The sequence below is a fragment of the Zalophus californianus genome, chromosome 2 (assembly GCF_009762305.2).
Source record: "Zalophus californianus isolate mZalCal1 chromosome 2, mZalCal1.pri.v2, whole genome shotgun sequence".
Taxonomy (NCBI): domain Eukaryota; kingdom Metazoa; phylum Chordata; class Mammalia; order Carnivora; family Otariidae; genus Zalophus; species Zalophus californianus.
Window position 1 is genome coordinate 58,172,303 of NC_045596.1, and position 25,629 is coordinate 58,197,931.

At 37.3% G+C, this 25,629-nt stretch overlaps 2 protein-coding genes across 9 annotated transcripts in view; both read right to left on the reverse strand.

The window, feature by feature from the left end:
• Positions 1-3,651: 3,651 nt before the first annotated feature.
• On the reverse strand, positions 3,652-16,704 carry LOC113925764 (cytochrome c oxidase assembly protein COX18, mitochondrial). 3 transcript variants are annotated; one of them, XM_027600373.2, is made up of 6 exons: positions 16,233-16,704; positions 14,972-15,072; positions 12,776-12,939; positions 11,185-11,306; positions 8,999-9,106; positions 3,652-6,383 (listed from the first exon to the last, which is right to left on the reverse strand). In XM_027600373.2, exons 1-6 carry the CDS (start codon positions 16,572-16,574, stop codon positions 6,210-6,212), a joined length of 1,011 nt encoding a protein of 336 aa, XP_027456174.2. In that variant the 5' UTR covers positions 16,575-16,704; the 3' UTR covers positions 3,652-6,209. The 3 variants fall into 3 exon arrangements, with proteins under 3 accessions (XP_027456174.2, XP_027456173.2, XP_027456175.1); XM_027600372.2 differs by having other exon boundaries at positions 11,185-11,309; XM_027600374.2 differs by having other exon boundaries at positions 14,972-15,076; positions 16,233-16,369.
• Positions 16,705-21,544: 4,840 nt separating this feature from the next.
• Positions 21,545-25,629, reverse strand: part of ANKRD17 (ankyrin repeat domain 17) — a 158,680-nt gene continuing 154,595 nt past the window's right edge. For all 6 annotated transcript variants that reach the window (XM_027597690.2, XM_027597687.2, XM_027597685.2 and 3 more), the window contains 4 exons: positions 24,391-24,639; positions 23,837-24,015; positions 23,310-23,474; positions 21,545-22,596 (listed from right to left, as the gene is read on the reverse strand). In XM_027597690.2, coding sequence (XP_027453491.2) covers positions 22,537-22,596; positions 23,310-23,474; positions 23,837-24,015; positions 24,391-24,639 — 653 coding nt within the window. In that variant the 3' untranslated portion in view covers positions 21,545-22,536. The remainder of the gene's footprint in view (positions 22,597-23,309; positions 23,475-23,836; positions 24,016-24,390; positions 24,640-25,629) is intronic.

Below are 25,629 nucleotides of genomic sequence, written 5' to 3' on the forward strand. Positions count from 1 at the left end.
AGCAGACAGTTACTGTTCTAAAAACTAGGCAAGGCCTCTGTATGAACACACTTTCTTGATTTGGTGGATTCCTGGGGATTTAGCTGCCATTTCTCAGCTGGTAATTTTTTCTTTCTCTTGTGGTATTGGCCAAGCCTTATGGTTCCTACAGATGGGAATCAACCAGGATCAAAATGCTTTTATGTATTGTTTCTAATTGAGTGGAAGGTCTTAGGTGACACAGATATGAAGGCTAGGCTTTCTGAGTATGGGGGTGGAGAACTGTGCGGAGAGAGGACCCTCTGTGGGGCCAGTTTCTTACTCAGGGGCTATCCCTGAAGCTATTTTAAAAGAAAAACTTGAAAAAAAAGCATCTTCTGTATCTCTACCATGTTGCAATATCGTGAAACTAATATGTGCATGTCAACTATGCTTCACTTAAAAATGTTTAAAAGAAAAAACTCCAAAAAATACATTCAATAATATCTTCCCTTTGGTAGCATAAGCAGCATAAAGGAATTTGTTACAGCATCCAAAGAAAACTAAGATACCTAATAGACATTGTATATTTTACCTAACAATAAGTTCCAAAATAACACTGCAATATTAAGAGCAATACAATTACTGAATAAAGTTAAAAATTTTCTAATAATTCCTTTTGCTTTTAGACTATAGTCCACTAATGATCCTCAAGTAAATTTGTTCACCAAATCGCTCCCTCTCTGTGGCAGTGTCCGTCCTTATCTGATGAGGTTTCAGTTTGCTTTGTTTCTTGGCATTATAGGAGTGTGATTAGTTCAAAGCTCTTACAAGGTGGCTTTCTTTTGTGGCTGTCTGCTGCAGCCAGGACAGAGAAGGGTCTACTGTACTTGGAGATGATGTAAAACATGCAAAACAACTCTGTCTCCAGACTCTGCAAAAAATCTTATTTCATAATTATGTGATCTATGTATATTTTTTTAATGATGGATTACATAGTTATAAATACATGATTCATATGCATACTCTCTGGCTGAATAAGCTAATTCTTCACCTATTATTTAATTTCTAGGAGTAGTAAAATCAATGTATTTTTATATATTGTCATTATTTTAAAAAATTTGCTAAGTCCCATCCTAATCTTCCAAGCTTTTTAAATTTAATTTGCTTTTTCCAAGCCATATCATAAATCTTGTAATATTAAGATCCATTCCTATACCACCTTAATGTTATGTATTATCATACCATGGTTTACAGGCCTAGAGGATTCCCCCAATTAAAGATTAAGAGTACACTTGTTGTGATCACTGAAAAATGGATAGAATTTTTTTTCTTTTTTTAATTTTTTTATCAGAGAGAGAGACAGAGAGAGCACAAGAGGGAGAGTGGTAGGCAGAGGGAAAAGCAGGCTCCCCACTGAGCAGGGAGCCCAATGTGGGACTCAATCCCAGGACCCTGAGATCATGACCTGAGTCAAAGGCAGACGCTTAACCAACTGAGCCACCCAGGCATCCTGAACAGAATTGCTGAATCACTATTTTGTATGCCTGAAACCAATATAACACTGTATGTTAATTATACTGGAATTAAAATTTTTAAAAATATGTGGATACAGAAACATCTTAAACAATAAAAGAATTATACAAACGTAAAATAATTTGACCAATATCATGAAAATACAAAACATGACAAACAATAAAATAAAGGATTCCCGCAATTAGCATTAGCTTGACCCTAGTACTAGTTTTTCACTTTCTTAGAAGATTATAAGACATACCTGGTATCTTTGTATTTCATATGATTAGCAAAGAATACATGTAAATTCAGGGCACCTGGGTGGCTTAGTCGTTAAGTGTCTGCCTTTGGCTCAGGTCATGACCCCAGGGTCCTGGGATTGAGCCCTGCATCCGGCTCCCTGCTCAGTGGGAGGCCTGCTTCTCCCTCTCCTACTCCCCTGCTTGTGTTCCCTCTCTCACTGTGTCTCTGTCAAATAAATAAATAAAATCTTAAAAAAAAAATACATGTAAATTCGGTCTTTAGATTTTGCTTGAAATGTTCATGGATGAAAATTCGTATGTATGAATACATTAAAAATATATATGAATATATATAAATTCTTATTTTACTTGTTGAAACAGTACAGAAATCTAAAATTTCAGAAGTATCTATGGTTTTATGACTGCACAAATTCAAATGTCCCAAAGCTAATATTTATTCCACAAAATTCGGTATTTAAAAATATAAGAAAAATAATAATTAGAAAAATATCAGTTATTACAACTTTAAACTATATATTCGTAAGGTTCAAATGGAAAATTTTCTATGGATTCCTATAATTTCCAGATAACCTGTGTCCTGGTAGAATAAGCTCATAAAAGAGGAGAGCATCAATAATGATGGCCTATTGTAACTAGTCTCATGTTTTATATCACATTTGCATATTTAGCTTTAAGACAGGAACCTAAATTCTTGCATGGATTCATAGGTCATTACCTGAAATCTTAAATTTTGCATTCTGTGGTAACTTCACTTATCACCCAGGGGAAAAACAACATTCTTTGTTTCTGAGATCTGAGTTCCTACTGCTTTCGGAGCTTAATCTGGTATTGAAGCAATTTAAAAGGTGATTCTCAAAGATAGATAGATACATAGATAGATAGATAGATAGATATTCCTGGAATCCTCAGAGGAGGAACCTATGAAGACATGTGGATGAATTAAGCACAGGTGGAAAATAAAGAAATTACTGAGGCTCATTTGGGCCCTCATTTTTTCCCCTGACACAATTTCCCCACTATGGTCTAGGAGAACTGGCTGTACCTCTTCTGAGATGTGAAGGTTTGGTTTTTAGTTCTTGAGTGCTTCTAAAGGTACCTTAGAAAGGCTTGCTCTCTGAGAGGTTTGGAAACCTCTCCTGCGTGATCTGTGAAGGTGGCAATCAAGGATTTTGCTTTTAAATCTTCCTACCTATGACATCTGGCCCAGATAGGACTCTTCAGGTTTTCTCTTACAATGCTTCCAGGGAAAACTTGGGTTGTTTGGTTATGCCAGTTCCATCTCCTAACATACGTTTGAGCTCTAGTATCATGGTAGACTGTAAATTGATCCAGGAGGGAGTTTCCTTTCCTAACTCTTGAGCTGAGACACACCGATAAAAAAGTGAATCTGGCCTAGAGACAAAAATAAGGCCCACCTGGAAGAAAGAAAAAAAAAAAAAGACTCCCTTTCAAGAGAGGAGGAAGGGTGTCACAGACAAATGGACTATGGTCTCCATCTGAAAAAAACAAAAAAGATTTCCTGAACTCTGTAGGGTCCAAGACAGAACTCTGCCAGTCCCTCAGCAGCAGAGGAAGGAGAAGCATCCAACAGGAAGTTGCCAAGGGATCTTTACAGTGTGTGTGTGTGTGTGTGTGTGTGTGTGTGTGTGTGTGTGTGTGTGTGTGTGTGTGTGTGTGTGTGTGTGTGTGTGTGTGTGTGTGTGTGTGTGTGTGTGTGTGTGTGTGTGTGTGTGTGTGTGTGTGTGTGTGTGTGTGTGTGTGTGTGTGTGTGTGTGTGTGTGTGTGTGTGTGTGTGTGTGTGTGTCCTCTTGTGCCCATCCAGTACCCACCTCCCCTGATATTAGGCTCTGGAAGTGCTCCTGACTATGACAAACTGCTGGGGAAATAAAATCAAAGACCACAGACTTGGGATTTTCTGAAACATGACTTGCTATTTATTAAAAAATCTGCCTGGAGAAAGAAATGAGAGGAATATTTACCAGCTTGAAGTCAGGTGACTAATTCACCTCAGTTCATAATGTATCAGTTTTCTTTATTCATGAGTATTTTCTAAGATCCCAGCCACCTTCAGTTCTACCAGAAATTATTCTGAGATATGGGAGGAAGGACCTTGTATTTTCAAATAAATTTACATACATTTTCAAAGCAATTCAAAATGTCTGAAAACAGGAAAGCAATAGGAAACAAGGTAAACTATCCCTTGAAAAAAGATGTTAAATGTACATTTAGAAATCGAGGGGAATCCAAGTAAACAAGGTAAAGCATGCTCATGGAAAGAAGACTCACCTACTGGAAAAGGGAGTCACAGCATTCCTTTATTTCTTACTTTCAGAAAGTGACAAACTTCTTTGAGTAAGATGGGGGGAAGAGGGCTGATTTCCTTCATCCCATTATGAGAAAAATATATGAATCAGTACCCAATGATACACACGGCTAGACAACTTATTTGAGATAGCCAAAGTTTTTCTCAAATTCTCTTTCCTCTTTTTGTGTAATACAACCAGCACACACATTTCTGCCTCTCCTTCCCTGATTGTACATGTTCCGAAAGGTCAATTCTTGGTATCTGAGGTAGTTATATTCTATAAAATTACCACAAACTCTGAATTAGTCAACACGAAACCATTGCTCCTAGAGAATTTACCAGGGGTACATTTCTGTGAACCTCTTGTCACATTTTTGTCAACTCATCAATACAACATATTGTTAATTCATTAACGGTAAACTCATGGCCAACAGCATCATAATTCATGCCTGAATGAAGTTTATGTAGTTATTACTTTCTCCTTAAAGAACACCACAGGATTCTTGTGCCTAGGTAAACTAGACAGCACTTCAGCATGACCACACTTGGGAAGCCATTTTAAATAGCAAAATCACGAACAAAAAGCCCCTGAATGAGAAAAAACATGGCACTAGACCATGAAAAGGACACTTGGTTATTATATAGTCTGACAGCACAAACAAGAAGCCACAGTATTGCCCTGTTTGACCTATCTGGGAACACATACCTCAAATGACTCAAATTTTTTGGTACTCCATGTTTGTCCAAGAATGACATCAAAAGCCCTGTATTCATTTGGGGGTTACAAATAAATTTTAGCATGTAGGCAAAATGGCAAATACAAAGTCTGAAAATAATGAGGATTTACTGTACAGAGGCTTCAATTCCTTCACTGTGATTAGAAAGACAGTTACCTCAATAGGGCAGTCATGAACCAGGACTGGGAAGTCAGGAAAAGAGAACCAGGTCCCAACAGCTACCTTTAAATTCCCAGTGAGGTGACAACCAAAATGCCTAAGATTTAATAGACATTATTCAAAAAATGACTAATTAATTCTGCTTTAGTTTTTGCTTTATTGTAAAACGTGAGATGGGATACAGGGCCTCTCAAAAATGAGCTTCATATTCCAACTCAATGAAAACTTGTAATTTATAATCTTTTCAAGGTACTGTCAAATTTATTCATAAATATCCCAACTGCAATTAGTTTTTACCATCCTTTCAAATCAAACCAACAAAAAACTGGATCCACAATTTGTATTACCTGTTAGTTTTTCCATCTACCATAGTCTAAACCCATTAGAATACTTAATCCTTCCAAATAAAGAAGTTTATAAAATCACCTGCATAATAGATAGTTGCCTTTCAGTTTTTCTTCCTTTGACTAAACAAACTTAATGCTTAAGATTTTCCACTTAGGGCTCTACCAGTACTTAGTGCTCTACCAGTACTTAGTGCTATATTCTAGTCTAGTCTTTTTTTTTCAGTCTTAAGATACAGAAAAAGGAATGTACCCTTCTTGTATTCTTTCAGAGCAGGGTTGAAAGGCAGTATCACCTACCATATTAGGTATTTTCTTGTAAGGACTACTCTACTGCATGTATCTCAAGTCCATTTTTTACAAGTCACACATTAACTCATCATCACTGTGTGTTCCATTAGAATAAGATTGCTCAACCAAGAATTACCAGAAAGCCTCGGGGAAGGGGAAGGGAGGCTCATCAACGAAGGCCCCCATGTTCTGAGTCCCAGGATTTTTCTGAAAAGAAAACCATAGCCTTAGCAGATGTGCAAACGGGTCTATGATCCTCCACACCTCCAAAATTTTAAGAATCACCTCACTGTATTCTCTTTAAAAGACTTTAATGTATGAGATTGGGCAGTATAATTTGACATCATTCAGTATCTAATCCTATTTTCCAAAGTTCTGGCACCTCTAGCAAGTTGTAATTTTATAAGCAGAACCAGGCACTCTGATTCTACTTTTGTATTTTTAAGATACAATTAAACATATATTTCTAGCACTTAAAGGATTTTAAGTATTGTCAAATATATTTGGATTATATCTTAACCCATAGTACTTCACACAGTTCATGGTTTTAAAGAGATTAAATTAAATCTGAATTTCTAAACCTAAATATATTGTGACAGTGACACTTGCGATTGTTTCAAAATTAATGGAAAGCATGTCATTTTTTTGAAATGAACTTGGCATAAAAGGCAGCAAAGAGGTCCTTATAAGGAGTGTCTGAATCTGACTTGGTCAATGGTATTCGGCAAAGTTGACGAAACCTAGGAGAGCGCAGCAGCAAGTTCTGTGAAAGGCCCATGAGGCTGGAACATAACCAGTACAGCACAATCGACTAGAAAGAGAAGAAAGGACATGAATGTTAGTACTTCTCAACTCTCCAAGGACACCGACGTCCGGAGACGGGCAGGCGGTACAAGAGAAAATGACATTGTGGGGAAGCAGCCGTGGACAGGGACTGAACAAGACCTGTAGCAGCTATCTGACACCTGTGACAATTCTACTAGGTAAGAAAGAAGGCTAAAAGGACTAAAAAGTGAAAAGAAAGCAACCGGAGAGGTATTCATGATAGTAAGTGGATGAGAGAGAGCAGTGCCCAGGCAGAGGCTCAAGAGAGATCTCCCCTCCCCTCTTTGGCAAGTAAGCACCCTTTTTCCCCATCAAGAGGCCTGACAAGCTGCTCTACTGGAGGTAGGGTACTGCTCCCTAGACCCCGTTTTCCTCTACATAGTGATCTATCACCCCAAATTTTCCCAGTAACTGGTTTCTTAGGAATGAATTGCCTTTTTCAGAGATGAACAGTCTCAGCATCATCTTCAACTTTCTTTTGTACTTCCATTCAGAGTGATTTATTTAGGTTACTGACTAAGTTCTGTAGCCCTTCTAAATATTCCCATAGTTGGGAGTTGCAAACTTTTCTTTGGCATCAGAATGTGATCAGGCCCCAGAGGCATGAGCCTGTGGTGGTTCAGTCCGGGTCCTGGAGCTGAACTGCCTGAATGTGAATTCCATTTATGTGACTGCAGGGAAGTTATTTTCCTTCTGTCTCAGTCTCCTCATCTGTAAAATGGGGACTGAACTATACCTGCCTCAGAAGGCTGCTGTGAGGAAAAAGGGAGATAACTCACACAGACTGGTAAGCACAGTAGGTGGCCTATATTAAGCACTTGGATTTGTTCCAAAGCAAATTTTTCAGGGCAGAAAGTACCACATCCTCAAAGCAGATTAGCATAGTAGCTATGGGCAGGAGCTAAATTGCCTGGATGGGTCTTAGACACTTAAGTGATATTACAAGTTCCTTAATGGATGAGTGACCTTGGATAAGCTACTTACCCTCTCTGTGTCTCAGTATCCTCATCACTAAAGTGGAGACTGAAACAGCCCCTACTTCAGTGCACACTGGATGAATTATACGAGCTAATACATGTAAACCTTTTAAAACAGTGCATGGCACAAAGTCAATACTGAATGAGTATTAGCCATCATCATTTGACTTATCCAGTACGAAAAAAGTACTCTGAAACCAACTATGGTAGACTACGAACTACCTACTAAGAATAATTCTTCTTCCTTAGTAGTAAAATTCTCATTTTAAGCTGGGTATACTGCCATCAGAAAAAAAAGGACTAATTCCCAGTCTCTCCTGCAACCAGGTGTGGCCCAACTAGGATGTTAGCACAAGTGTTTGGTGTGACATCTGTCACACAGTGTCAAGTGCTAAATGCACTTGAAGTACCCTTTTACCATTCCTGCAAGATAAGTTCCAGCAGCCACCATGACCATACTGTGGCCTTAAGGATAGAAATTACAGGCTGTGAATGGTGGAACATAATGAGAGAAGCAGGCTGCGTTCTTCATGTATCTTCATGGAGCTGCCACATCAGCTCTACACTAAATTGCCTAACTCTGAATTTCCTATATTTGAGAGAATAAACTTTTGGGTATTTAAGACACTGCTTTTGAGATCTCTGTTATTCACTTTAAACCCAATCCCTCACTGAAAATTCACTGCTCCTATTTCATTTGATCAGGGAGTTTCCTGATAATATATAAACTGGTATTATTTCTCCCCAGAAAGCAGTGAATCTGTACTGTTCTATTTTCACATGAAAAGTACTATAATAAGCACTTCATGCTACTTTATTAGTTCTCACAGACATTATGAGGTCTACTTTAGAAATGTGGAAACTGACTTATTTTACACAGGATTAGTGACAGTATTATGACCAAGGGACAGCTTTAAAAAATACATTTTTGATGCTGAAAATGCACTGTTTCAGATTCCTAAGACAATGAAGTACTCTGATATATGCTGACAGAACCCTATCTATCCCCAGTAAATGAATTCTACTGCAGGGTCTATGTGTTGGCCCTGAGCAGAGACAGAGATAATACCTAAGACAGCTTCTGCCCTCTTTGCACTAAGTATCATTGGGAAATAAGCAAAAGGCTAAAAATGTGAAATAACTGCAAACGTAACTATTTTTTTTCTATTTCTATCAAAGTGTATTGACATATAAATGGGGGCAGGTGTACCTACCTCACTGAATTGTTGAGGTTAAATAATATCACATATGAACCCATATGGACTTGGCACAAAGTTTTGTTTCTTTTTTAAGAGCTAAATTCCTTGGCCCACTCTATGTAGACAGAAGGAATTCAATATTTCAACTAATCAAAAAGAACAAATACTATGTTTAAAGCACTGTGCAAGATTTAAAAAAAACGAAAGAAAAAGGAGTTTGAGAGTTAACTCACATTCACACAAAGGAAGATTAACTAATCCCAGGAAATATCAAGTGTCACTTGGTGATATTAATTACTACAGAAACTCAGAAACTAATTAGGGACTTAGCAGTCAAAGGAAGCTCAACAGAAGACACACAATCCTGGCCAGTCAGCACAGAGAGGATTTAGCACATGCTACACACAATGTGGGTGCTTACTCACTGAAGGTACGGTTGCAGCAACTGGAATCATCAATACTGACACCGCACGAACAAAGTATGTAATATATGTCTGAAAACGAGACATTCCAATTTTTTGCAGAGCAAAAATCTGAGAGGGTAGAATAATAAATACACACAATAATTATTAAGCATATTATATCAGACAAGCTTTAAAATACAATTTGATTTTTGACTGGCCTCCACCTATATTTTAATAGAAGAAAAAAAATTAAAACACTGATAAATGTAGAGTTGACGATCTGTTTCTGAAAAACTTAGTAATTATGCAGAATTATTAATGGAGCTTTAATCAATAGCAATAAAGGGGATTCAGCTATATTAAAGAGCATAATTATTACAAGTCAATGTTTTTTAAAGATTGTAAGGCTGAAAGTCCTTTCAAGATAGGTGCTATGTATGAATCATTACCCTTGTTTTGGTACTTAAATACAGTGCCTGGCATAAAGAAGGATCGTAACTGGAATCTCAAAGGTTTGTGATCTGGCTATATGGAATAAGGGGAAGAACCAGGCTAGGAAAAGCAGTTATGACTTATAAATAACTTATTTAAGAGAGAGAATAATGAAATGATTGTGAGCACAGACTCCAGATCCAAACTACCTAGATTCACAGGGCAGCCCTGCATTTAATAGTTATGTGATTTTGTATAAGTTACTTAACCTTTCCGCGTCTTGCTTTCTCAACCTTAAAATGGGGATAATATTAGTACCTATATCACAGGATTATTCTAAGAATTAAATGAGTTAACTCACATAAATTGTTTAAAATAGTGCCTGGCACATGGCGTATATTGTGTAAGAATAAGGTTTTCTTTTTAAAAGATTTTATTTATTTACTTGTCAGAGAGAGAGACAGAGAGCAAGCACTCACACAAGCAGGGGGAGCGGCAGGCAGAGGGAGAAGCAGACTCCCCACTGAGAAAGGAGCTGGATGCAGGACTAGATCCCAGGACCCTGGGATCATGACCTGAGCCAAAGGCAGATGCTTAACCGACTGAGCCACCCAGGCGTCCCAAGAATAAGTTTTTATTAAACTTATGTATACTGGGTTGTTAGTTGGTAAAAGGAAAGACTAGAAGACTGACATTAATTCACTGTGACCTTGTATTGATCATTTTCTTCATTCTAACAAATATTCACTAAGTACGAACCACATTCGATGGTGCTAGGTAACCTTAGGGAAACACACTTAAGACTACACATGGAGTCTTTTCTCAAGAAACCCTAACCCAAAACATTAGAGTATCGTCTTCACTTTTCTCATTTGAAAAAATAAAGGGTTTGAGGCACCTGGGTGGCACAGTCAGTTAAGCGTCTGCCTTTGGCTCAGGTCGTGATCCTGGAGTCCTGGGATGGAGCCCCACCTCGGGCTCCCTGCTCAGTGGGGAGTCTGCTTCTCCCTCTCCCTCTGCCGCTCCCCCTGCTTGTGCTCTCTCTCAAATAAATAAAGAAAATCTTAAAAAAAAAAAAAAAGGGTGTATTTGATTTCCGAAACAGAGACCAGTGATGGGTCTCTGAGATGAGGTTCTAAGGATCATTTCTAAGGTTTCTTCTAGTTCAAAGAGCCTATCTTCTACTCAACTGAGAATAGCTCCTTATACAATTAAAGGCTTGCTTCCCCTAAACTGCTGAGTAACAGAGCATGGGATAATGGTAAGACATAGTTGACAGATCATATTTTATATGTATGTGTTTTTCTACTCCATCATATAAAGTACTGACTCTTCTAGGGTCATACAGCTAAAAAAAAAAGACAGATACTATGTTTCCTACTTGCAAATTTACATTTTAAACATATACACAAAATACCAATCTACTGTGAAAATAAAACCAGATTGATTAACCATTTTAATTACTGTCTTTACCAAAAACAAATCACAAAATTGTGTGTATTAGATTCATATAATTGTAAAGCTGGAAGAGACTTTGGAATTGTTCTAATTCAGCTCTTCCATTTTAATTATGAGCATTCTGGCCCCCAGAGAGGTTAAGGAACTGGCCTAAGACTTGCCAATAGCTGATCTATGACCAGAAACCAAGGAATCTCAATTATGGCTCAAAGCTAGAATATCACTACCAATTCAAACACATTTATATTTGATGTTGGAACAGCAACAAAAATCCCAATAATTTAAATGGCAAACAAATCTCATTTAAAATCACTGACCTCCACTATTAATAAATTGATGATACCAACAGAGATAGGCAGAATCCAAGTAGAATCCAGTGCAGTGAGGTCAGGAAACCACAGGATTCCATCAGTAGCTAACTGTTCCTGAACAGAAAAACCTGCTAAGACAGTTTTATAAATAAAACATAGCAGAAGGAAATATACAACACATTAGTAGTCTAAATCAAATAAGGTGTCCTTCACACTAAAGACTTGCATTGGTTTTATTCACTTTCAATCCACAACATAAATTAGTCATCCTGTACTGAGAAAGAAGCAGCTCTCTGTAGCAAACAGATGTAGGAGCATAAAGATACACAGCAGTACTCTTTTCAAACTTATATTTATATAATTATGTCCATAGGCTACTTTCTTTCAAGTCTGTTCAGATATTTTCTGGTTGGCAATGCCTTTAAGCAAATGCTTTAGTTTATAGTTTCTTAATAAATGTTTACATTTATAACTGTGAATGCTTTTCTGGTCCCTTAATTTTATAAATGGAAAAAATTCTTGGCCAGGAAACTGAATCATGGAATTGTAACATGAATTTTATTATGACTTCCATGAAGAAGTATAATGGACCGTTAAACAACTCAGGGCTTAAGGGTGCAGACCCTCTGAGCAGTTGAAAATCTGTGTACGGGGCACGTGGCTGGCTCAGTGGTAAAGTGGGTGACTCTTGATCTCAGGGCTGTGAGTCCAAACCCTACATGGGTGTGAGATTACTTAAAAATAAATTTTTTTTTTTTAAGATTTTATTTTTGTGACAGAGAGAGACACAGTGAGAGAGGGAACACAAGCAGGGGGAGTGGGAGAGGGAGAAGCAGGCTTCCTGCTTCCCAGGACCCTGGGACCATGACCTGAGCCGGCAGACGCTTAACGACTGAGCCACCCAGGCGCCCCTTAAAAATAAAATCTTAAAAAAAACTCTGTATAACTTTTGACTCTCCAAGAACTACAGAAAGCCTATTGTTGTCTGGAAGCCTTATCAATAGCATTTATATGCCGTAAGTATCATATACTGTATTCTTACAAGAATGCTAAAGAAAAGTAAATGGTATTAAGAAAATCATAATGAGAGGCACCTGGGTGGTTCAGTCGGTTAAGTGTTGGGGACTCCTGATTTTGGCTCAAGTCATGATCTCAGGGTTGTGAGATCCAGCCCTGAGTGGGGCTCATCCAGCCCTGGGTGGGGCTCTGCGCTCAGCGGCGAGTCCACTTCAGATTCTCTCTTTCCCTATCCTTCTGCCCCGCCGCCAAATTAAAAAAAAAATAATGAAGAGAAAATACGTTTACAGTGTGGGACTGTAAAAAATATACCTGTTAAGTGGACCTGCCCAGTTCAAACCTGTGTTGTTCAAGGGTCAACTGTATTACTGTTGTCCTTCCTCCATTCATGTTTTCTCAACACGGCTAGTTTGCTTACACTTAATATTTTCAACTCTATACTGTTATAAGAAAGATGATAAAAACATTCTAATTATGAAAAGCATAGGGATTTTTTTTTTTTTTTGCCTTTTTTTTCTTTAGAGTACAAAGACAATGTTAGAGAACTTATTTGGGGGAAACAGACTTCTATAATAACTACCTTCTGAATGTGTTGCCCCTGTGCTAAAATTCCGGAGAGCAACAGACATGAAGATCCACATTGGAAACTGAATCCAGACCAAAACAGTGGCTTTGAAAGGGTGGCAGTTATCCCGAACATAGAGCTTTGAAACAAGCCTCCGCATATTCTTTAGATAAGTGAGCCTAGTTTGAGGGAAGGGGGGAAAAAGGGAAAGGAGAAAATATCATTTGACTATTAATAGTGCTTCATACCCGTAGCACAAACACACCCATGTTGTGGTTATTAGCTAAAATTTTGTGTCAGAGTTTTAGTTGTCATAGACTTTACTAAAGGGTTGCCTCACAAAAGGCAAAAAGGTCTTTCACTGAAAATTCTCTAGCAATGTACACAAATTACATAACAATTTGATAAATCTGACATTATCCAAACTACAAGCCTTGGCTCTGGTGGTCTTTGGCTAATTAGGTTTGAACAAGCGAAATTTTACTACTGGCATGGTATAACTACAGTTTGTATCAAAAATTCTAAAGGTGAAAGCACATTTAACTCAAATCCCTCCATTCCAGCCAAGCTCAATTACTTGATCCCTGAATATACTTTTTGTAGCAATGTGGTTCTGTAATATGTATGCTCTTGAGCTATCAAAATGGTTTCCATTCTTTAGCCAACTCTTTTATGAAGATTTTCTTAATCTGTTTCTCTGTTAACCTTATTCGTTATTCCTGTTCTTGTCTTAAGTCCCACTTTCCCTAGGCTCCTTGAAGATCAAATGTTGAATCTTACTCATCTCTAAATCTCTTGTAGCATGTCTTTTACAATGTAGACATCCAAGGGGCTTGAAGCCAATAGAATTATAGTGTATTATTGCACTAAGACAGTACACAGACATTCCAGGCTTTATAAGTTAGAGTCTGCCTACTCTTCCAACTTTATCTCTTGTTACTCTTCTACAAACACCTGTATATTCGGTGCCTACACGCACAGGCTATCCAATAAATCAGACTTCTACATCAACATGCTTTTGGAAGTCATTAAGTCATCTGTGTGGACAGTTCACTTACCTGGCTGTCCACCTGACAAACTCTCTTTAACACTACAAGACTCAGTTCCATTGAAAATCCAAGAAACTCTTAGATGTGTCTTCCTAGAAAGTCATCTATCTGTGCAAGGATGTGTCTGGACAATCATCCTGCCAATGCTGCATAAACAAGGTACCAGTCGTGTCTAGGCTGCATTTATAATTCAGATGAGCAGCTTACTAATCTGTTCTTTTGGCCTGGAGTTGTCACTCTTAGATTTCTCTGATCAGTAAAACTTCAAAACTATTAAGTTTGTCAACTTTTTATTTTATTAAGTAAAGATATTAAGCTACCATAATGATTTATTTAAATGTCAGATCTTTTTAACATTAAAGAGAAAAGCAATTTCATATTGAAGAGAGTTGGCACATTTATACACATATAAGTAAAAATATACAATAACCATATATACATTATATATACATAATATAAAGCCCTTATTTTTCTCATTGCTGTGAACTGGTGAACACTTAGTCACAGCCTGGTAAGGATTATAATTTGACTAAGTACTAACTTAGGCTGATTGAAGCAGAAGGACTTAGAAGTTCCCAATGGATAACTACAGGCACAGAATTGCAGCATGCATGGTCAAGCACCTTCTAAGGGCTTTTGAAGAGCCCAGACAGACAACTACACAGGGTAACCACAGTGGACAGACAGCACACCTTGCTATCTACTTTCTTCTACCAGAGCATTCACATTTGCTACCTCCCCTTTCTTGTGGGCTGCTGTATCCTTCTTTCCAAAATGGTCAAATGTGTAAATAATCTGTATCATTTACTGACTTAAATCCCAACAGAGTGGCACAGTATCTTCATCCGTGAAGCCTTCCCTGACTTTCCACTATGACTGAACTCCTTGTACATAACCTTTTTTATAGTACTTAATTTAGTCATTATTTGATTACAGGTCTTTATTCAGGAGGCTGGAGTCCCTCAAGAAGGAACTTGCTCTGTTTCTCCATTTCTTGCTTTCACTATACAAAACTCATACCACACAAACTTATTAAAATATTAAGGAGTGGAAGGACTACTTTGCTGCTAAAGCTACAGAACACTCAAACCTATAATTAATATAATCACTTATGCAGTATATATGCATATATATATGGCCTATATTCATAGAATTAGCTTACCTGGCAACTCTTTTGGACCATCTCAACTGATTTGCACGAACTGCAACTTCTTGGTTAAGATGCCTTGCAATGTTTTTTATTTCTGGCTGTAAATTTTCCACCTAGCTAAAGAAAAAGTAGAATTTGTTATGAGCACATAAAGGATCTTTATTGATAACCACTCATAATTTTACTCTCTATTCTTCTAACTCACTGAAAAACGTGGTTTACTGATCATCTCAAGAAAATTTAAGTCTAAGGATAAGGTGTTAAATTTGCTTAAGATATCTTCAGTTACAACCAAATTCAAAATCCAGCTTATATTCTTAGCTATGTGATCCTGGGCAAGTTACTTAAGTTCTAAAACCCTGTTCCCTCATATATAAAATGTTTAATAGCACCTACTTCACAGAATTCTTATAAGGATTAAATAAGAACTGAACCCTATACTTGAGTGTTTCATCCTTGGACTTCTGAGTAATGGTAACTGAAAAAATAGAAGTCAATTATTAATTAAGTTTTTAATATGCTCTGTGACAGCCACAGAGTCACAAAAAGTTTGCATTTATTTCTGCTCTGTGGCAATTCTTTCTGTAAAGTACCTCACTGCCTTAATGGTGCTGATGATTCCCTTTGTTTTTGGGTCCCCCAACCCCTATAATAATTTGAAAACATGGAAACCATTATTTTTGAAGTCTCACATTTGAGTAATATTTTAACCCATATTCTCTGATTTGATCTCTTAACATTGTGAAGTACCTAGACGGTATTACTATCCCGATTTCACATAAGAGATAGAAGCACTGAAGCCCAAGTGGCTGCGACTTACCAGAGTTGTAGGTGGTACAGCCTGAATAAGGAAATCAAGTTTGCAAATGGCTAGCTTAGCAGTTTTTTTCTAATAAGAAAGATGAATTGGAATACTTGGGGACAAAAGATGCTGCAGACATACAGACTGTTACAATCTTTAAGACGGCAATTTTACAGGTTTCCCCATACAACTCTGCTACCGCTTCCTTTATTTCTCTCATTCTCTAACAGCAAGCTTAGCAACCACTTGGGCTTTGAGCACAAACCCAGTAGGGTAAACGAAATGACAGGTACATGTGTCACCAAACATCTCTTAATTCACATATCCAGTGCTAGTTAAATTTCTTAGCAAGAAAGTGGTCACGATGATTTACACCAAGCACTCCAGAAGCACCCGGGGATTTTAGCCCCCCGTAGACGTCTACCACACCTCACCGCCAAAGCGGATGCGCAGGGTGCAAGTGCCCCTCACCTTGGCCAGAATGTAGTGTTGGTAGGCGGCCAGGGGTAGCGTGACGGCGCCGCGGAGGGCCACGGTGGTGAGACTGATGCAGGCCCACCAGGGCAGACCTGTGACGGTGTGCACGCCGAGTAGCACCTCCTCCGTGCCATGCACCGGCGCCGACGTGGCCAGGGCCTCGTACCAGCTGCCAGGGCCGCCGGAGCCACCTGCAGAGACTGACGCCACTGCCCACACCGGCAGAGCAGAGTGCTTAATGCCGCCCGTTGAGGTTGGCGCAAGGGGCCGGTCCCGGGCCCCGTGCTGCAGTACAGGCAGCGGCCTCAGCCACCTACCCCCCAGCCGGCACAGCATGTCTGCGCCAGGGCTGAGTCAAAGCACGGACCTCACAGATTACTGTCGGGCTCCGCTCTGCCAGGGAAGCCACGCGCACGCGCCGGCAACCCTAGGCAAAAAATGGGCGCGCGCCCTCCCTCAGGCACTGTTGACCTTCCCAGTCAAGGCCGTGACGTCTTGCGTCGCACTGGAGATGACGCAGTTAGTAGGAAAGTCCCGCCTTTCCCACGCGGCACTGGGCAGGGCTACTACGCAGACACAAAACTTCCCCGCTACTGGTCTGGAGCTCCTTAGAGGCCGGACCGGAATTGCAGAACTAGGGGCGGGACTTGCTGCCTCGCACCCGACTGGGCGGTCTCTAGAAGCCCTCACCTTTTTAAGTCGGTCTTAAGCGTGTACCTTTGCATTCCTTTTCACTTAAAACTAGTCGTTTGGTTTGTAGTAGATTAAACTGGGTAGGTGGTTTTTGTGACCAGAAGGTAGTCCCCCACCTCTTTACGTGCTTCTGCTAGAGACTGAGATGGATTATACTGCCAGAGTCAACACGTTGCTGAACTGCCAGGTTGGAGAAAGGCATGCGCTTCTGGCTGACCTGAGTTTTAATGAGTGAGCATCCATTATGCACTAGGCATAGTTCAGTCTGTAGTATAAAGATTTAATTGGCTCATCTGTTCAGTTAACATTTTCAAACCCAACTGCAAACTGAGCGTCCTTAAGTGTTTTATCTTCAATATAAAGAGCAAAACTCAAGGGTACTATACCATCTTCTTGAGGCGTTATCACTGGCAGGGAGGGGAATTCTTCACTAGAGCTTACGTGTATCCTATATAAAGGTTCAAGAGCGTGAACAGTAACATTAAGCGTCTTCGGCTTAAAAAGAATACGCCAAATCTATACGGACTAGTTTTGACTTTTGTGTTCCTGGCAACAGTATACAAACTGGAATGGAGTGAAGGAGTTTAATCACATAAGGGTCACCCCTAAACCTAGAGCCCAAATTGTGCTGTGCGGAATAAAATGGTCAAAACAAGTCTCCGGCAAATGTTGGGATAATGCTAAATTGCAACTATGGTTCTTGTTTCATTATGCACCTACACGAATTTTGAAATGTGTTTACACACACAAATCCCAATTTATGCCTTACACAGCCGTTGCTTTTTAAAAGAAAAAAATGTACAAATCTATCTCCCTATCCATTTGTTAAGTTAAAAAAAGCAACCGGGGCGCCTGTGTGGCTCACAGCGGATCCGGTGGAGGTCCTGGGTTGGAGCCCCCGCTTAGGCTCCGTGCTCAGTGGGGAGTCTGCTTGAGGATTCTCTTTCCTTCTCCCTTTGCTCCTCCCCCAACTCACATTCTCTCTCTCAAATAAATGAATAAATCTTTAAAAAATATTTAAAAAAGCAAAAAATAAAAGCAACCGGTAGCTAGTGACTACTTCAAAGTGGAAACAAATTTTAAATGGAAATATCTTTGCCTATAGATTTGTGGGAGTAAAGAAGCAAATTCTATGCTACTGCATTTCTCTCCTTTCGGAGAACTGATGTCATTGGAAATTGGTCCTTCCACAGCAGCAGTAAAGCCTAGGGACTCTGACCTTTTAATACTCAGGAGAAAGGGAGTTGATTAGGTCACCTTTTCTGGAGTCACATATTATATTCTCACTTTATAGAGTGTTTCATTGCTTTAAGTTTCAATATTATGATCTAAATAAAATTTATATTTAACTTCTGCCAATTTTGTATGTACTAACATACATTTCTAAATTCATATAATAGGGATGATCAGAACTTCTCTACTTGGTAAAGAATGCTGGGGGAAGTATTTGTCAGTTATAAAACAATACAAAAGGAGAGTGTTAGCACTAATGTGTATGTACTGGTTATCCAAAATTGTGGTAACACCTATCTTTTGAATTGCAGAGTACAGTATGAAATGACCATACATTGAACAAATCAACTGATTATCTTGTCAAGTCTAACAATGCAAATGAACTTGTGCAACATACTAGAACATTTTTTTTAAAGTTCAACATTTGTAATTAGCCTATTCTTGTCTTTACTATGTCACACAACTAATTTTTTTTTAACTTTAAGCCCCTTAAAAATAGAGAATGTTTCATTTTCTTTCTGCAGTTTCTGAATCAGTGCTGAACAGAGTGGGCTCAAAAATTCAAAATTTGAATACAGGCTATTTACACATATAAACGGTGTAAATGTACATTTAAATTTCTCATTTCCCAAATATGCCCTCTGAAATGTTTGACAAAAGAACTTTTAAAAGATAAATAATTTTCATGAGCAATTGTTAAAGTGACCTCTTGGAATTAATTTAGGTTGAATTTTTCTTTCCTACTTATTTAATGCATTGCTTCTTAAAACCAAAGTTAATGTAAAATTAGCCTTTCATCTCTATTGAAAAACATCCTCTCATCTTTCTTATCATGGTTTTTTTTTTTCTTATCATGGTTCTTACTTAGCATGCAAAATTGACTTTTACCTTTCAAAAGTGTGAATGCATTTAAAGATAGAAGTCTAATATGAAACCTCTTAGACACATCTTAGTCTTGTATTCCAACTGTCCTATCACAAAGGAATTACTTATGTCAAGCCATAGTTGCACACTTCACTCTTACCCAAAATACAAGTGATAGTATTTTTGCAATCAAGGTATGTAACATAGTAAGTCATATTAAGCACTAATGAAGCTCTCATTCTAAATTCATCACCTGGCATTAGCACCAATTGAGTGTTGCGACTTGAAGCAAGCATTTATCAGTGGGACGTATACAGGTTTCTCCACTATCTCAAAGTAGAGCTTTCCTACCAAATCTTTCATAGGCCCAAATAGTGGAAAGCAGAGTATCCCCTTTCCAAAAGTTTGCATTGTATTACTTGGCATTAAGGAAGTTCTGTAATGCCAGATCTGCAGGAATTAGAGTGTTGCTAAAAAGCCCAAAATGAAAAACAGAGGAAATAAAACAGAGGCTCTGAAGAGGTTTTGTGATTTTGAGTTTCCCTCTTTGGTCTATCACTTTGTATTTTTTAAAAAATAAAGTGAATAAAATAGTGTGCAAAATAATTTTTATGAAATGTGCATTTAGGTCATTTGAGTCAAGAGAAAGATGGAATGATATTTTCATGAACAATACAGGATCCGGAAGTAAATTATCCCCCCCTCCATATTTTTTCCTGAGAAGAAAAATGACAGTAAGTATAGTAATTTAACAAAAAGTTAATTTTCAACTAATAAAATGACTTATTTTTACAGTAATAGTATATAGAAGGGAAAAATATCTTTCACATGAATACTACAATCAATTTTTGTGAATATGTTAATACATGTTGAAAACTCATGAAATGGGGGTTCCATTGGCTCTGGTAAACAAAATCATCTCTAAAATGAAATGGTTGATATAAAAAGATTACACAATTCGGATATTAATTATTTTGCTATTTAAGGTGTGAGCTAAGCCAAATATTATTTTCGAGAGTTAAGTCACTTCTTAAAAAATGAAAGAAAGGTGTGCCTAGGTGGCTCAGTCAGATGTCAGGCTCAGGTCATGATCTCAGGGTTGTGAGATCAAGCCCTGTGTTGGGCTCCGCACTGGGAGTGGAGCCTGCTTAAGATTCTCTTCCTATTCCTTTGCCAACCACACCTCCAGCCCCCCAGCTCGTGGGCACACTGTCTCTTAAAAAAAAAAAAAATGAAAGAAATATATTATGTAGTCTGCAATTACACATACCATATACTTTCAAAAGCGGGGGGGAAACACCTGCATGGTCTCAAAAGATTATGGTTTTTTTTTTAATCTTTCAAATAAAAATGCACTGTTTTACATCTGAAATATAAAAAATGTGTTTGAAAAATGTTCCTAATACAGACTTCTAAAATCATGGTATTGTACTCAATAAGACGGAGCTCCAAAACTAAATATGGAGGATGCAATCTATATTCCCGTCCCATAGGTTCAAAGTCAAGAAAATATAGGTCATTTCTTATTAAGACACCCCCATCTTAACAAATTCAGTTTTGTGAATCAACACAACTCATGTGTTGTAATAAATACTGGGTTGTATCTATTATCTAGCAGGATTATTTTAATTATAATTAACTCAGGAAAAAAATTAAAACAAGAAATTATAGGATAGTGGCAAAAGTCATATATAAAATACTCTGTTAAACAGCATTACACACCTTTCTTAGTAAAGTGCTATAATTTTATTTCAGAGGTATGTTTGCAGGATATCATTTAGCTTTTCCCCTAAATTTGGTCATATCGATCATAGGTAGCAAAACAAATTTATATATTTTAAGACCACCTCCTAAATTAAAGTATATATGTGTGTTGTTTACAAACTTCTAGGTATGTTTGAGAAATCTTTTTACTCTTTATTCAGGCTATCAGAGTAAAGAAATCATTTCATTTACTTTACAGCCAAGGAACCATATTAATATTGTCAACTCTGGGCGATTTATCTGAATTTGAGTTTCACTACTGTGGAATTTTTTTAGTTAAAAAAAAAGGGCAGATTGATGCATTTATTACTTCACTTTTATGCTTACTGTCTTTTATATTTCAACCATATAATTTATTTTTCCATATGAGACAGGGTAGGACACATATTCTTCTTGGATATGTTATTGTTTATTGTTTCAAGTGAATGGAATAGATAAATCTCACTGAGTAGTTTAGTGTGGCCCTGTATCTTATATAAACAGGTTAAATGAAGATGTTATTTTGTATTCTGTATATTCATGTATACCATAAATTGTCTTAATGACAAATGCAAAATTTCCTTTATTACTTGCCCCAAGTTAGCTGTTGATCCCTTTCACTGATAATATACAAGTATAGAGAACAAGGAGCCTTTAAAATTAGGGGGGAAAAAAGATACTTTCCACTAAATTACTGAAAATTGGAATTTTTATGTTGACTCTTGATGACTGGAAAGCCAATGTTAAGAATCAATATATCCAATATAAAATAGTACATTGAATTATTTAATAATAAACAACATAGTAAGAGCTTGTATATGCTGACTGGGAACCAGTGGTGGTTTTTTAAATTCTCAGAAAGACTAAACATCTTATGGTTAGAAGAACCACAGGTGATGATGAAGGTGCTCCGCTTCTCTGTAGCAGCCATTACAATAAAAATCTTTATAAAACATTATTTCACGATCAGCAAGAGAATTTTACTGTTATTAGCGGTAAAGGTGAGAAGAGAAGAATGAAGAGAGAAGTGTGTATTAGTTTTAAAAGTGTGGCAAGGTAATAAAAAGACATGGAGAGGTGATAAATTTCTTCTATATGTGCCCTGCTGCAAACAAACTCAAAAAAGTGAGCAAGATGGGTATTTTTAAAAGCCAACATCAGGAAACATCCACTGATAATGCCCATTGTTTTACTTTATACTTAAATTACACAAGCAGAAAAGTTATGCTTATTAATAGTTTAATGTATGAAGGAAACATCCAGATTTCTGAATATGAAGGTACATATCTCACATTAATTTAAGTCTACATAAAGTAGAGCCTCTATACTGACATATTGAAATTTACTTTCTGCTTAGCCTTTTCTGTTATGTAAACAATTGTACATTTATTTGCCATTCTAAAACTTCAGGATCAAGTTTACATAATTTTGCTAAATTTCCGTGTTTGCTCAGAAGCAGTTTACAGTACTAAAACCAACCAGCCAAAGAACAGCTTCAACAGAAAGTTATGTCCAAAGGGGAAGAGGGAAAGAAAAAAAGAAAAACGATAAGAAAAATGCTAACTAAGGTAAAACGGATGTTGGTGGGGAATGGGCAGTCACAAATGTTCACAGAAAATAGGTCAGTTAGTAACTTCTTCTGCAAAAAGCCTACACACTTCAGTCAAGCACATCAGTAGAATGATTTGGGAGCATAAATTTTTTTCGGCCACTTGTGATTTCCTCTGAATGAAAAGGAATCTGCAGGCTAACAAGCTGATCCTCATCAGCCAAGCTGGTTCATATGCACACTGTTCATGTGAGGTGCCCAGGGTCCAGTCCACACCTATGAATGTAGAGCATGCATTTTATTATTACATATTTAACACATATTTGATTAAAACAAAACTCTTAAAAACTAAGGAAATGCTTTTAATTATCTATGAGCTAAAATAGCTAAATCTCATTCAATTTGCAACATACTTGGAAACAATGAAGAAAAACAATGATAAGCCACTTTTATTTGTTGCTTTCCTGCCTCTCCTCTTACTTCTCAAACAGGATCTGATTTGTCATTTTTTAAAAACTATTACCTGAATGCCTACAGACTGATGATTAAAGAAAGAAAATGAGTCAAAGATATTCAGCATACACCAACATAAGCTAAAATATACTAATCACTAATCATTTCTGTGAATTTTTGGAGTTTTAATTATACACTGTTCTGACATTTATAATACGTATAATAATAAATAACCTCTCGATGGTCCTTTTCATACCACTAGTAAATTCTGATGTATAAAGTTACAACACTTTGTAATTTAAAATCTTTTACTTACTATCTGCTACCCAATGAAATATATTACGCCTTTTATAATTTTTGTTCCAATGACTACCTTTGGTACCATTTTCCATATCCTCCTGCTGTATTAAATTTCCTTCAACTTTCTCAATTACCCATATTCACCATACTCCCTCACTACCATGATTTACCTGTATCCTATTTGTCTTGGCATCTCATAAACACTAAAGAAATGTTCCCTGAATGATCAGCCTTACCGTTTGAGGGCCATTATTTTCTGTGGAGCTTGAAACCATCTTTATCAGGGAGTTCCAAGAGGGGTCTGCAGCATGAGGGCCATTAAATATGGGTCCTCCAGCACCATCAGGAATAGGTGCTACTGGAGGAATCATTGCATTCCCATACACAGAGAAAGGCATACCCTTAAAAAAGGAGAAAACAAAAATTATGCACACAGTCACATCTTCAAGTCACTGCTTACTTTTCCCAATATAATCCATAGCCTTAAAGATGAAACTTCATCTTATTTTGAAAAAGTACGTTATCTAGATAATCTAAAACTTATTTTCCATTATATGATTTCTTCTAGCATTAGACTACACGTAAGCCTACTATAGCCAAAATATTTGGTCAAAAAACATTTCTCTAGTCAGATTTTCACCTATAATTACAGGCTAAAGCCTGTGCATTATTTCACAAATACTTATCCACTTGAAAGTAAAATGAAGTTAATAATAAGAAAAACATTTAGAAATATGAAAGTGCTTATTTAAGTCACCATTACCCCAACTTTAGGAAAGTCCATGTATCCTGCAGGAACATGCTGATGGAATGTACCAGAAGGAGTTACAATTCCTGTATTCTCTCGCTCCATTGCTTGATGCTGTGAAAACACTCCTGGATCGGACATTGGCCTATGAATCATAGGATTTCCCATACCAGGGTTACACCAGTCTACTTTGTCTGAGGGAAAACAAAACGGTAGAAAAAGATAGCTGGTGATCTTTAAAACCAGAAGACAGTAAAATAAAATATTTAATATATTTCTATCTAGAATTTTCCACAATGAATTGTGCATTCCTTCCGAATAATGACCTACTTTTATATATTTACTGCAGTATTTCCATGTGTGTAGGTAGTAGATATAATAGCCTAATAAAATAACCTAAACACTTTGTGTTACAAAAGAAAAAAAGCCAAGGTAAGATAAAACTGATTAGTGAAAAACAAGAGATATGAATATAGATCTTTTAAGAATGACTATTAAATATTACTTACAATATTTTAAATGCATAAATTTAAAACTTAATTTCTGGTAGGTAGAATAGCATGTCTTACCTTGATTGCCACCAATCCCTTCAAAGGACCAGATGCCACTATGCCCTACTGATGTGGATAAATTACTCCCAATAACAGATGGAGCTGAAGTTCCAGTTTGCCTGATACGTGCGGAACGTTCAGTCCCAATAGGGACTGGAACTTTTCTGTCCTGAGAGACATTGCTGGGCTTTTCTGACCCTAAAGGTACTGATGATGGGGCAGGCGAAGGTGCACGAACTCCAGAGGATACTGATGGTGCAGGAGAATCTAGAGAAAAAATATTTTGAAATGGTATACATGTCATCTACAGAGGGTATAATTTTGTAAAACCAAATCTTACATTCTGAAGATACCTTATATATGTGTTCTCTGAGGAAAAATGAAAGATGAGAATAATGCTTAAAAATTATGCATATTAAATAATTTGGTTAAGTTCTATGACTTTGCAGTCATTTTTTAATTTGATTCACAATTTTTCCATTTAGTTATGTGATAGCAAACTGAAGATGTCCAACTACACAGGTAATATAACCCATTAAGCTAATTAATATTTAAATAAATGCTTGACACTGAGTAAAATAAACACCACAGCAATGAGAAGACAATGTTTAAATTAAAAAGGCTAAACAACAACAAAATAGAGGTGGGGAAAATCATGCCTGTATTGGCAATTTCCAAACAATTGGTGTGTTTCCTTGAGAACACAAGTCCCTTGGTATGCTATGACGAAAACAAAGGGACTCAGGTAGCCAACAAATTTGGAAAATCTAACTTGAGAAAAAAAGTAAGTTTCTTTAAGTCAGAACTTCACAGAAACTTAGTATGCTGATAAAATACCAACAGAGGGCTATGCCTCACTGCCCAACTTGTTTTATTGTATCATGTATCACATGGGTATTCCACAGAACAAGCTTTTCAAAATGACAATTTAAGCTTTATGTATCAAAACAAGGCGGGTTCTTAATATTTGGGAGTATACTTTAGTGATTCAATTTCTTCATGCACTAGAGAGGAAAAAACAAGAACAACCCAAATTGTATTTCTCATTTGAAGTTTAAATATCAAGCACATTTAAATTTAAATAGGGTGTAAATGGTGGAGCCTGAAGCTTAAAAGTCAAAAGAGTTACCTGCTTATCTACAATTACTCATAACTGCCTGACTGTATGCCCTAGAAGCCCTAGGGATAGTCACTTAATAATACTTTTCCATTTAACCATCTTTTCTCATGTAAGCTGTGTGTGTGTGTGTGTGTGTG

Coding starts and splice junctions, on each gene's coding strand:
- LOC113925764 (XM_027600372.2), bottom strand. CDS start 16,574: ATGCTGTGCCGGCTGGGGGGTAGGTGGCTGAGGCCGCTGCCTGTACTG. Junction 11,310..12,775: donor AGGGGCAACACATTCAGAAG/GTAGTTATTATA, acceptor AAACTGTCTTAG/CAGGTTTTTCTGTTCAGGAA. Junction 9,107..11,184: donor TCAATTTATTAATAGTGGAG/GTCAGTGATTTT, acceptor CTACCCTCTCAG/ATTTTTGCTCTGCAAAAAAT.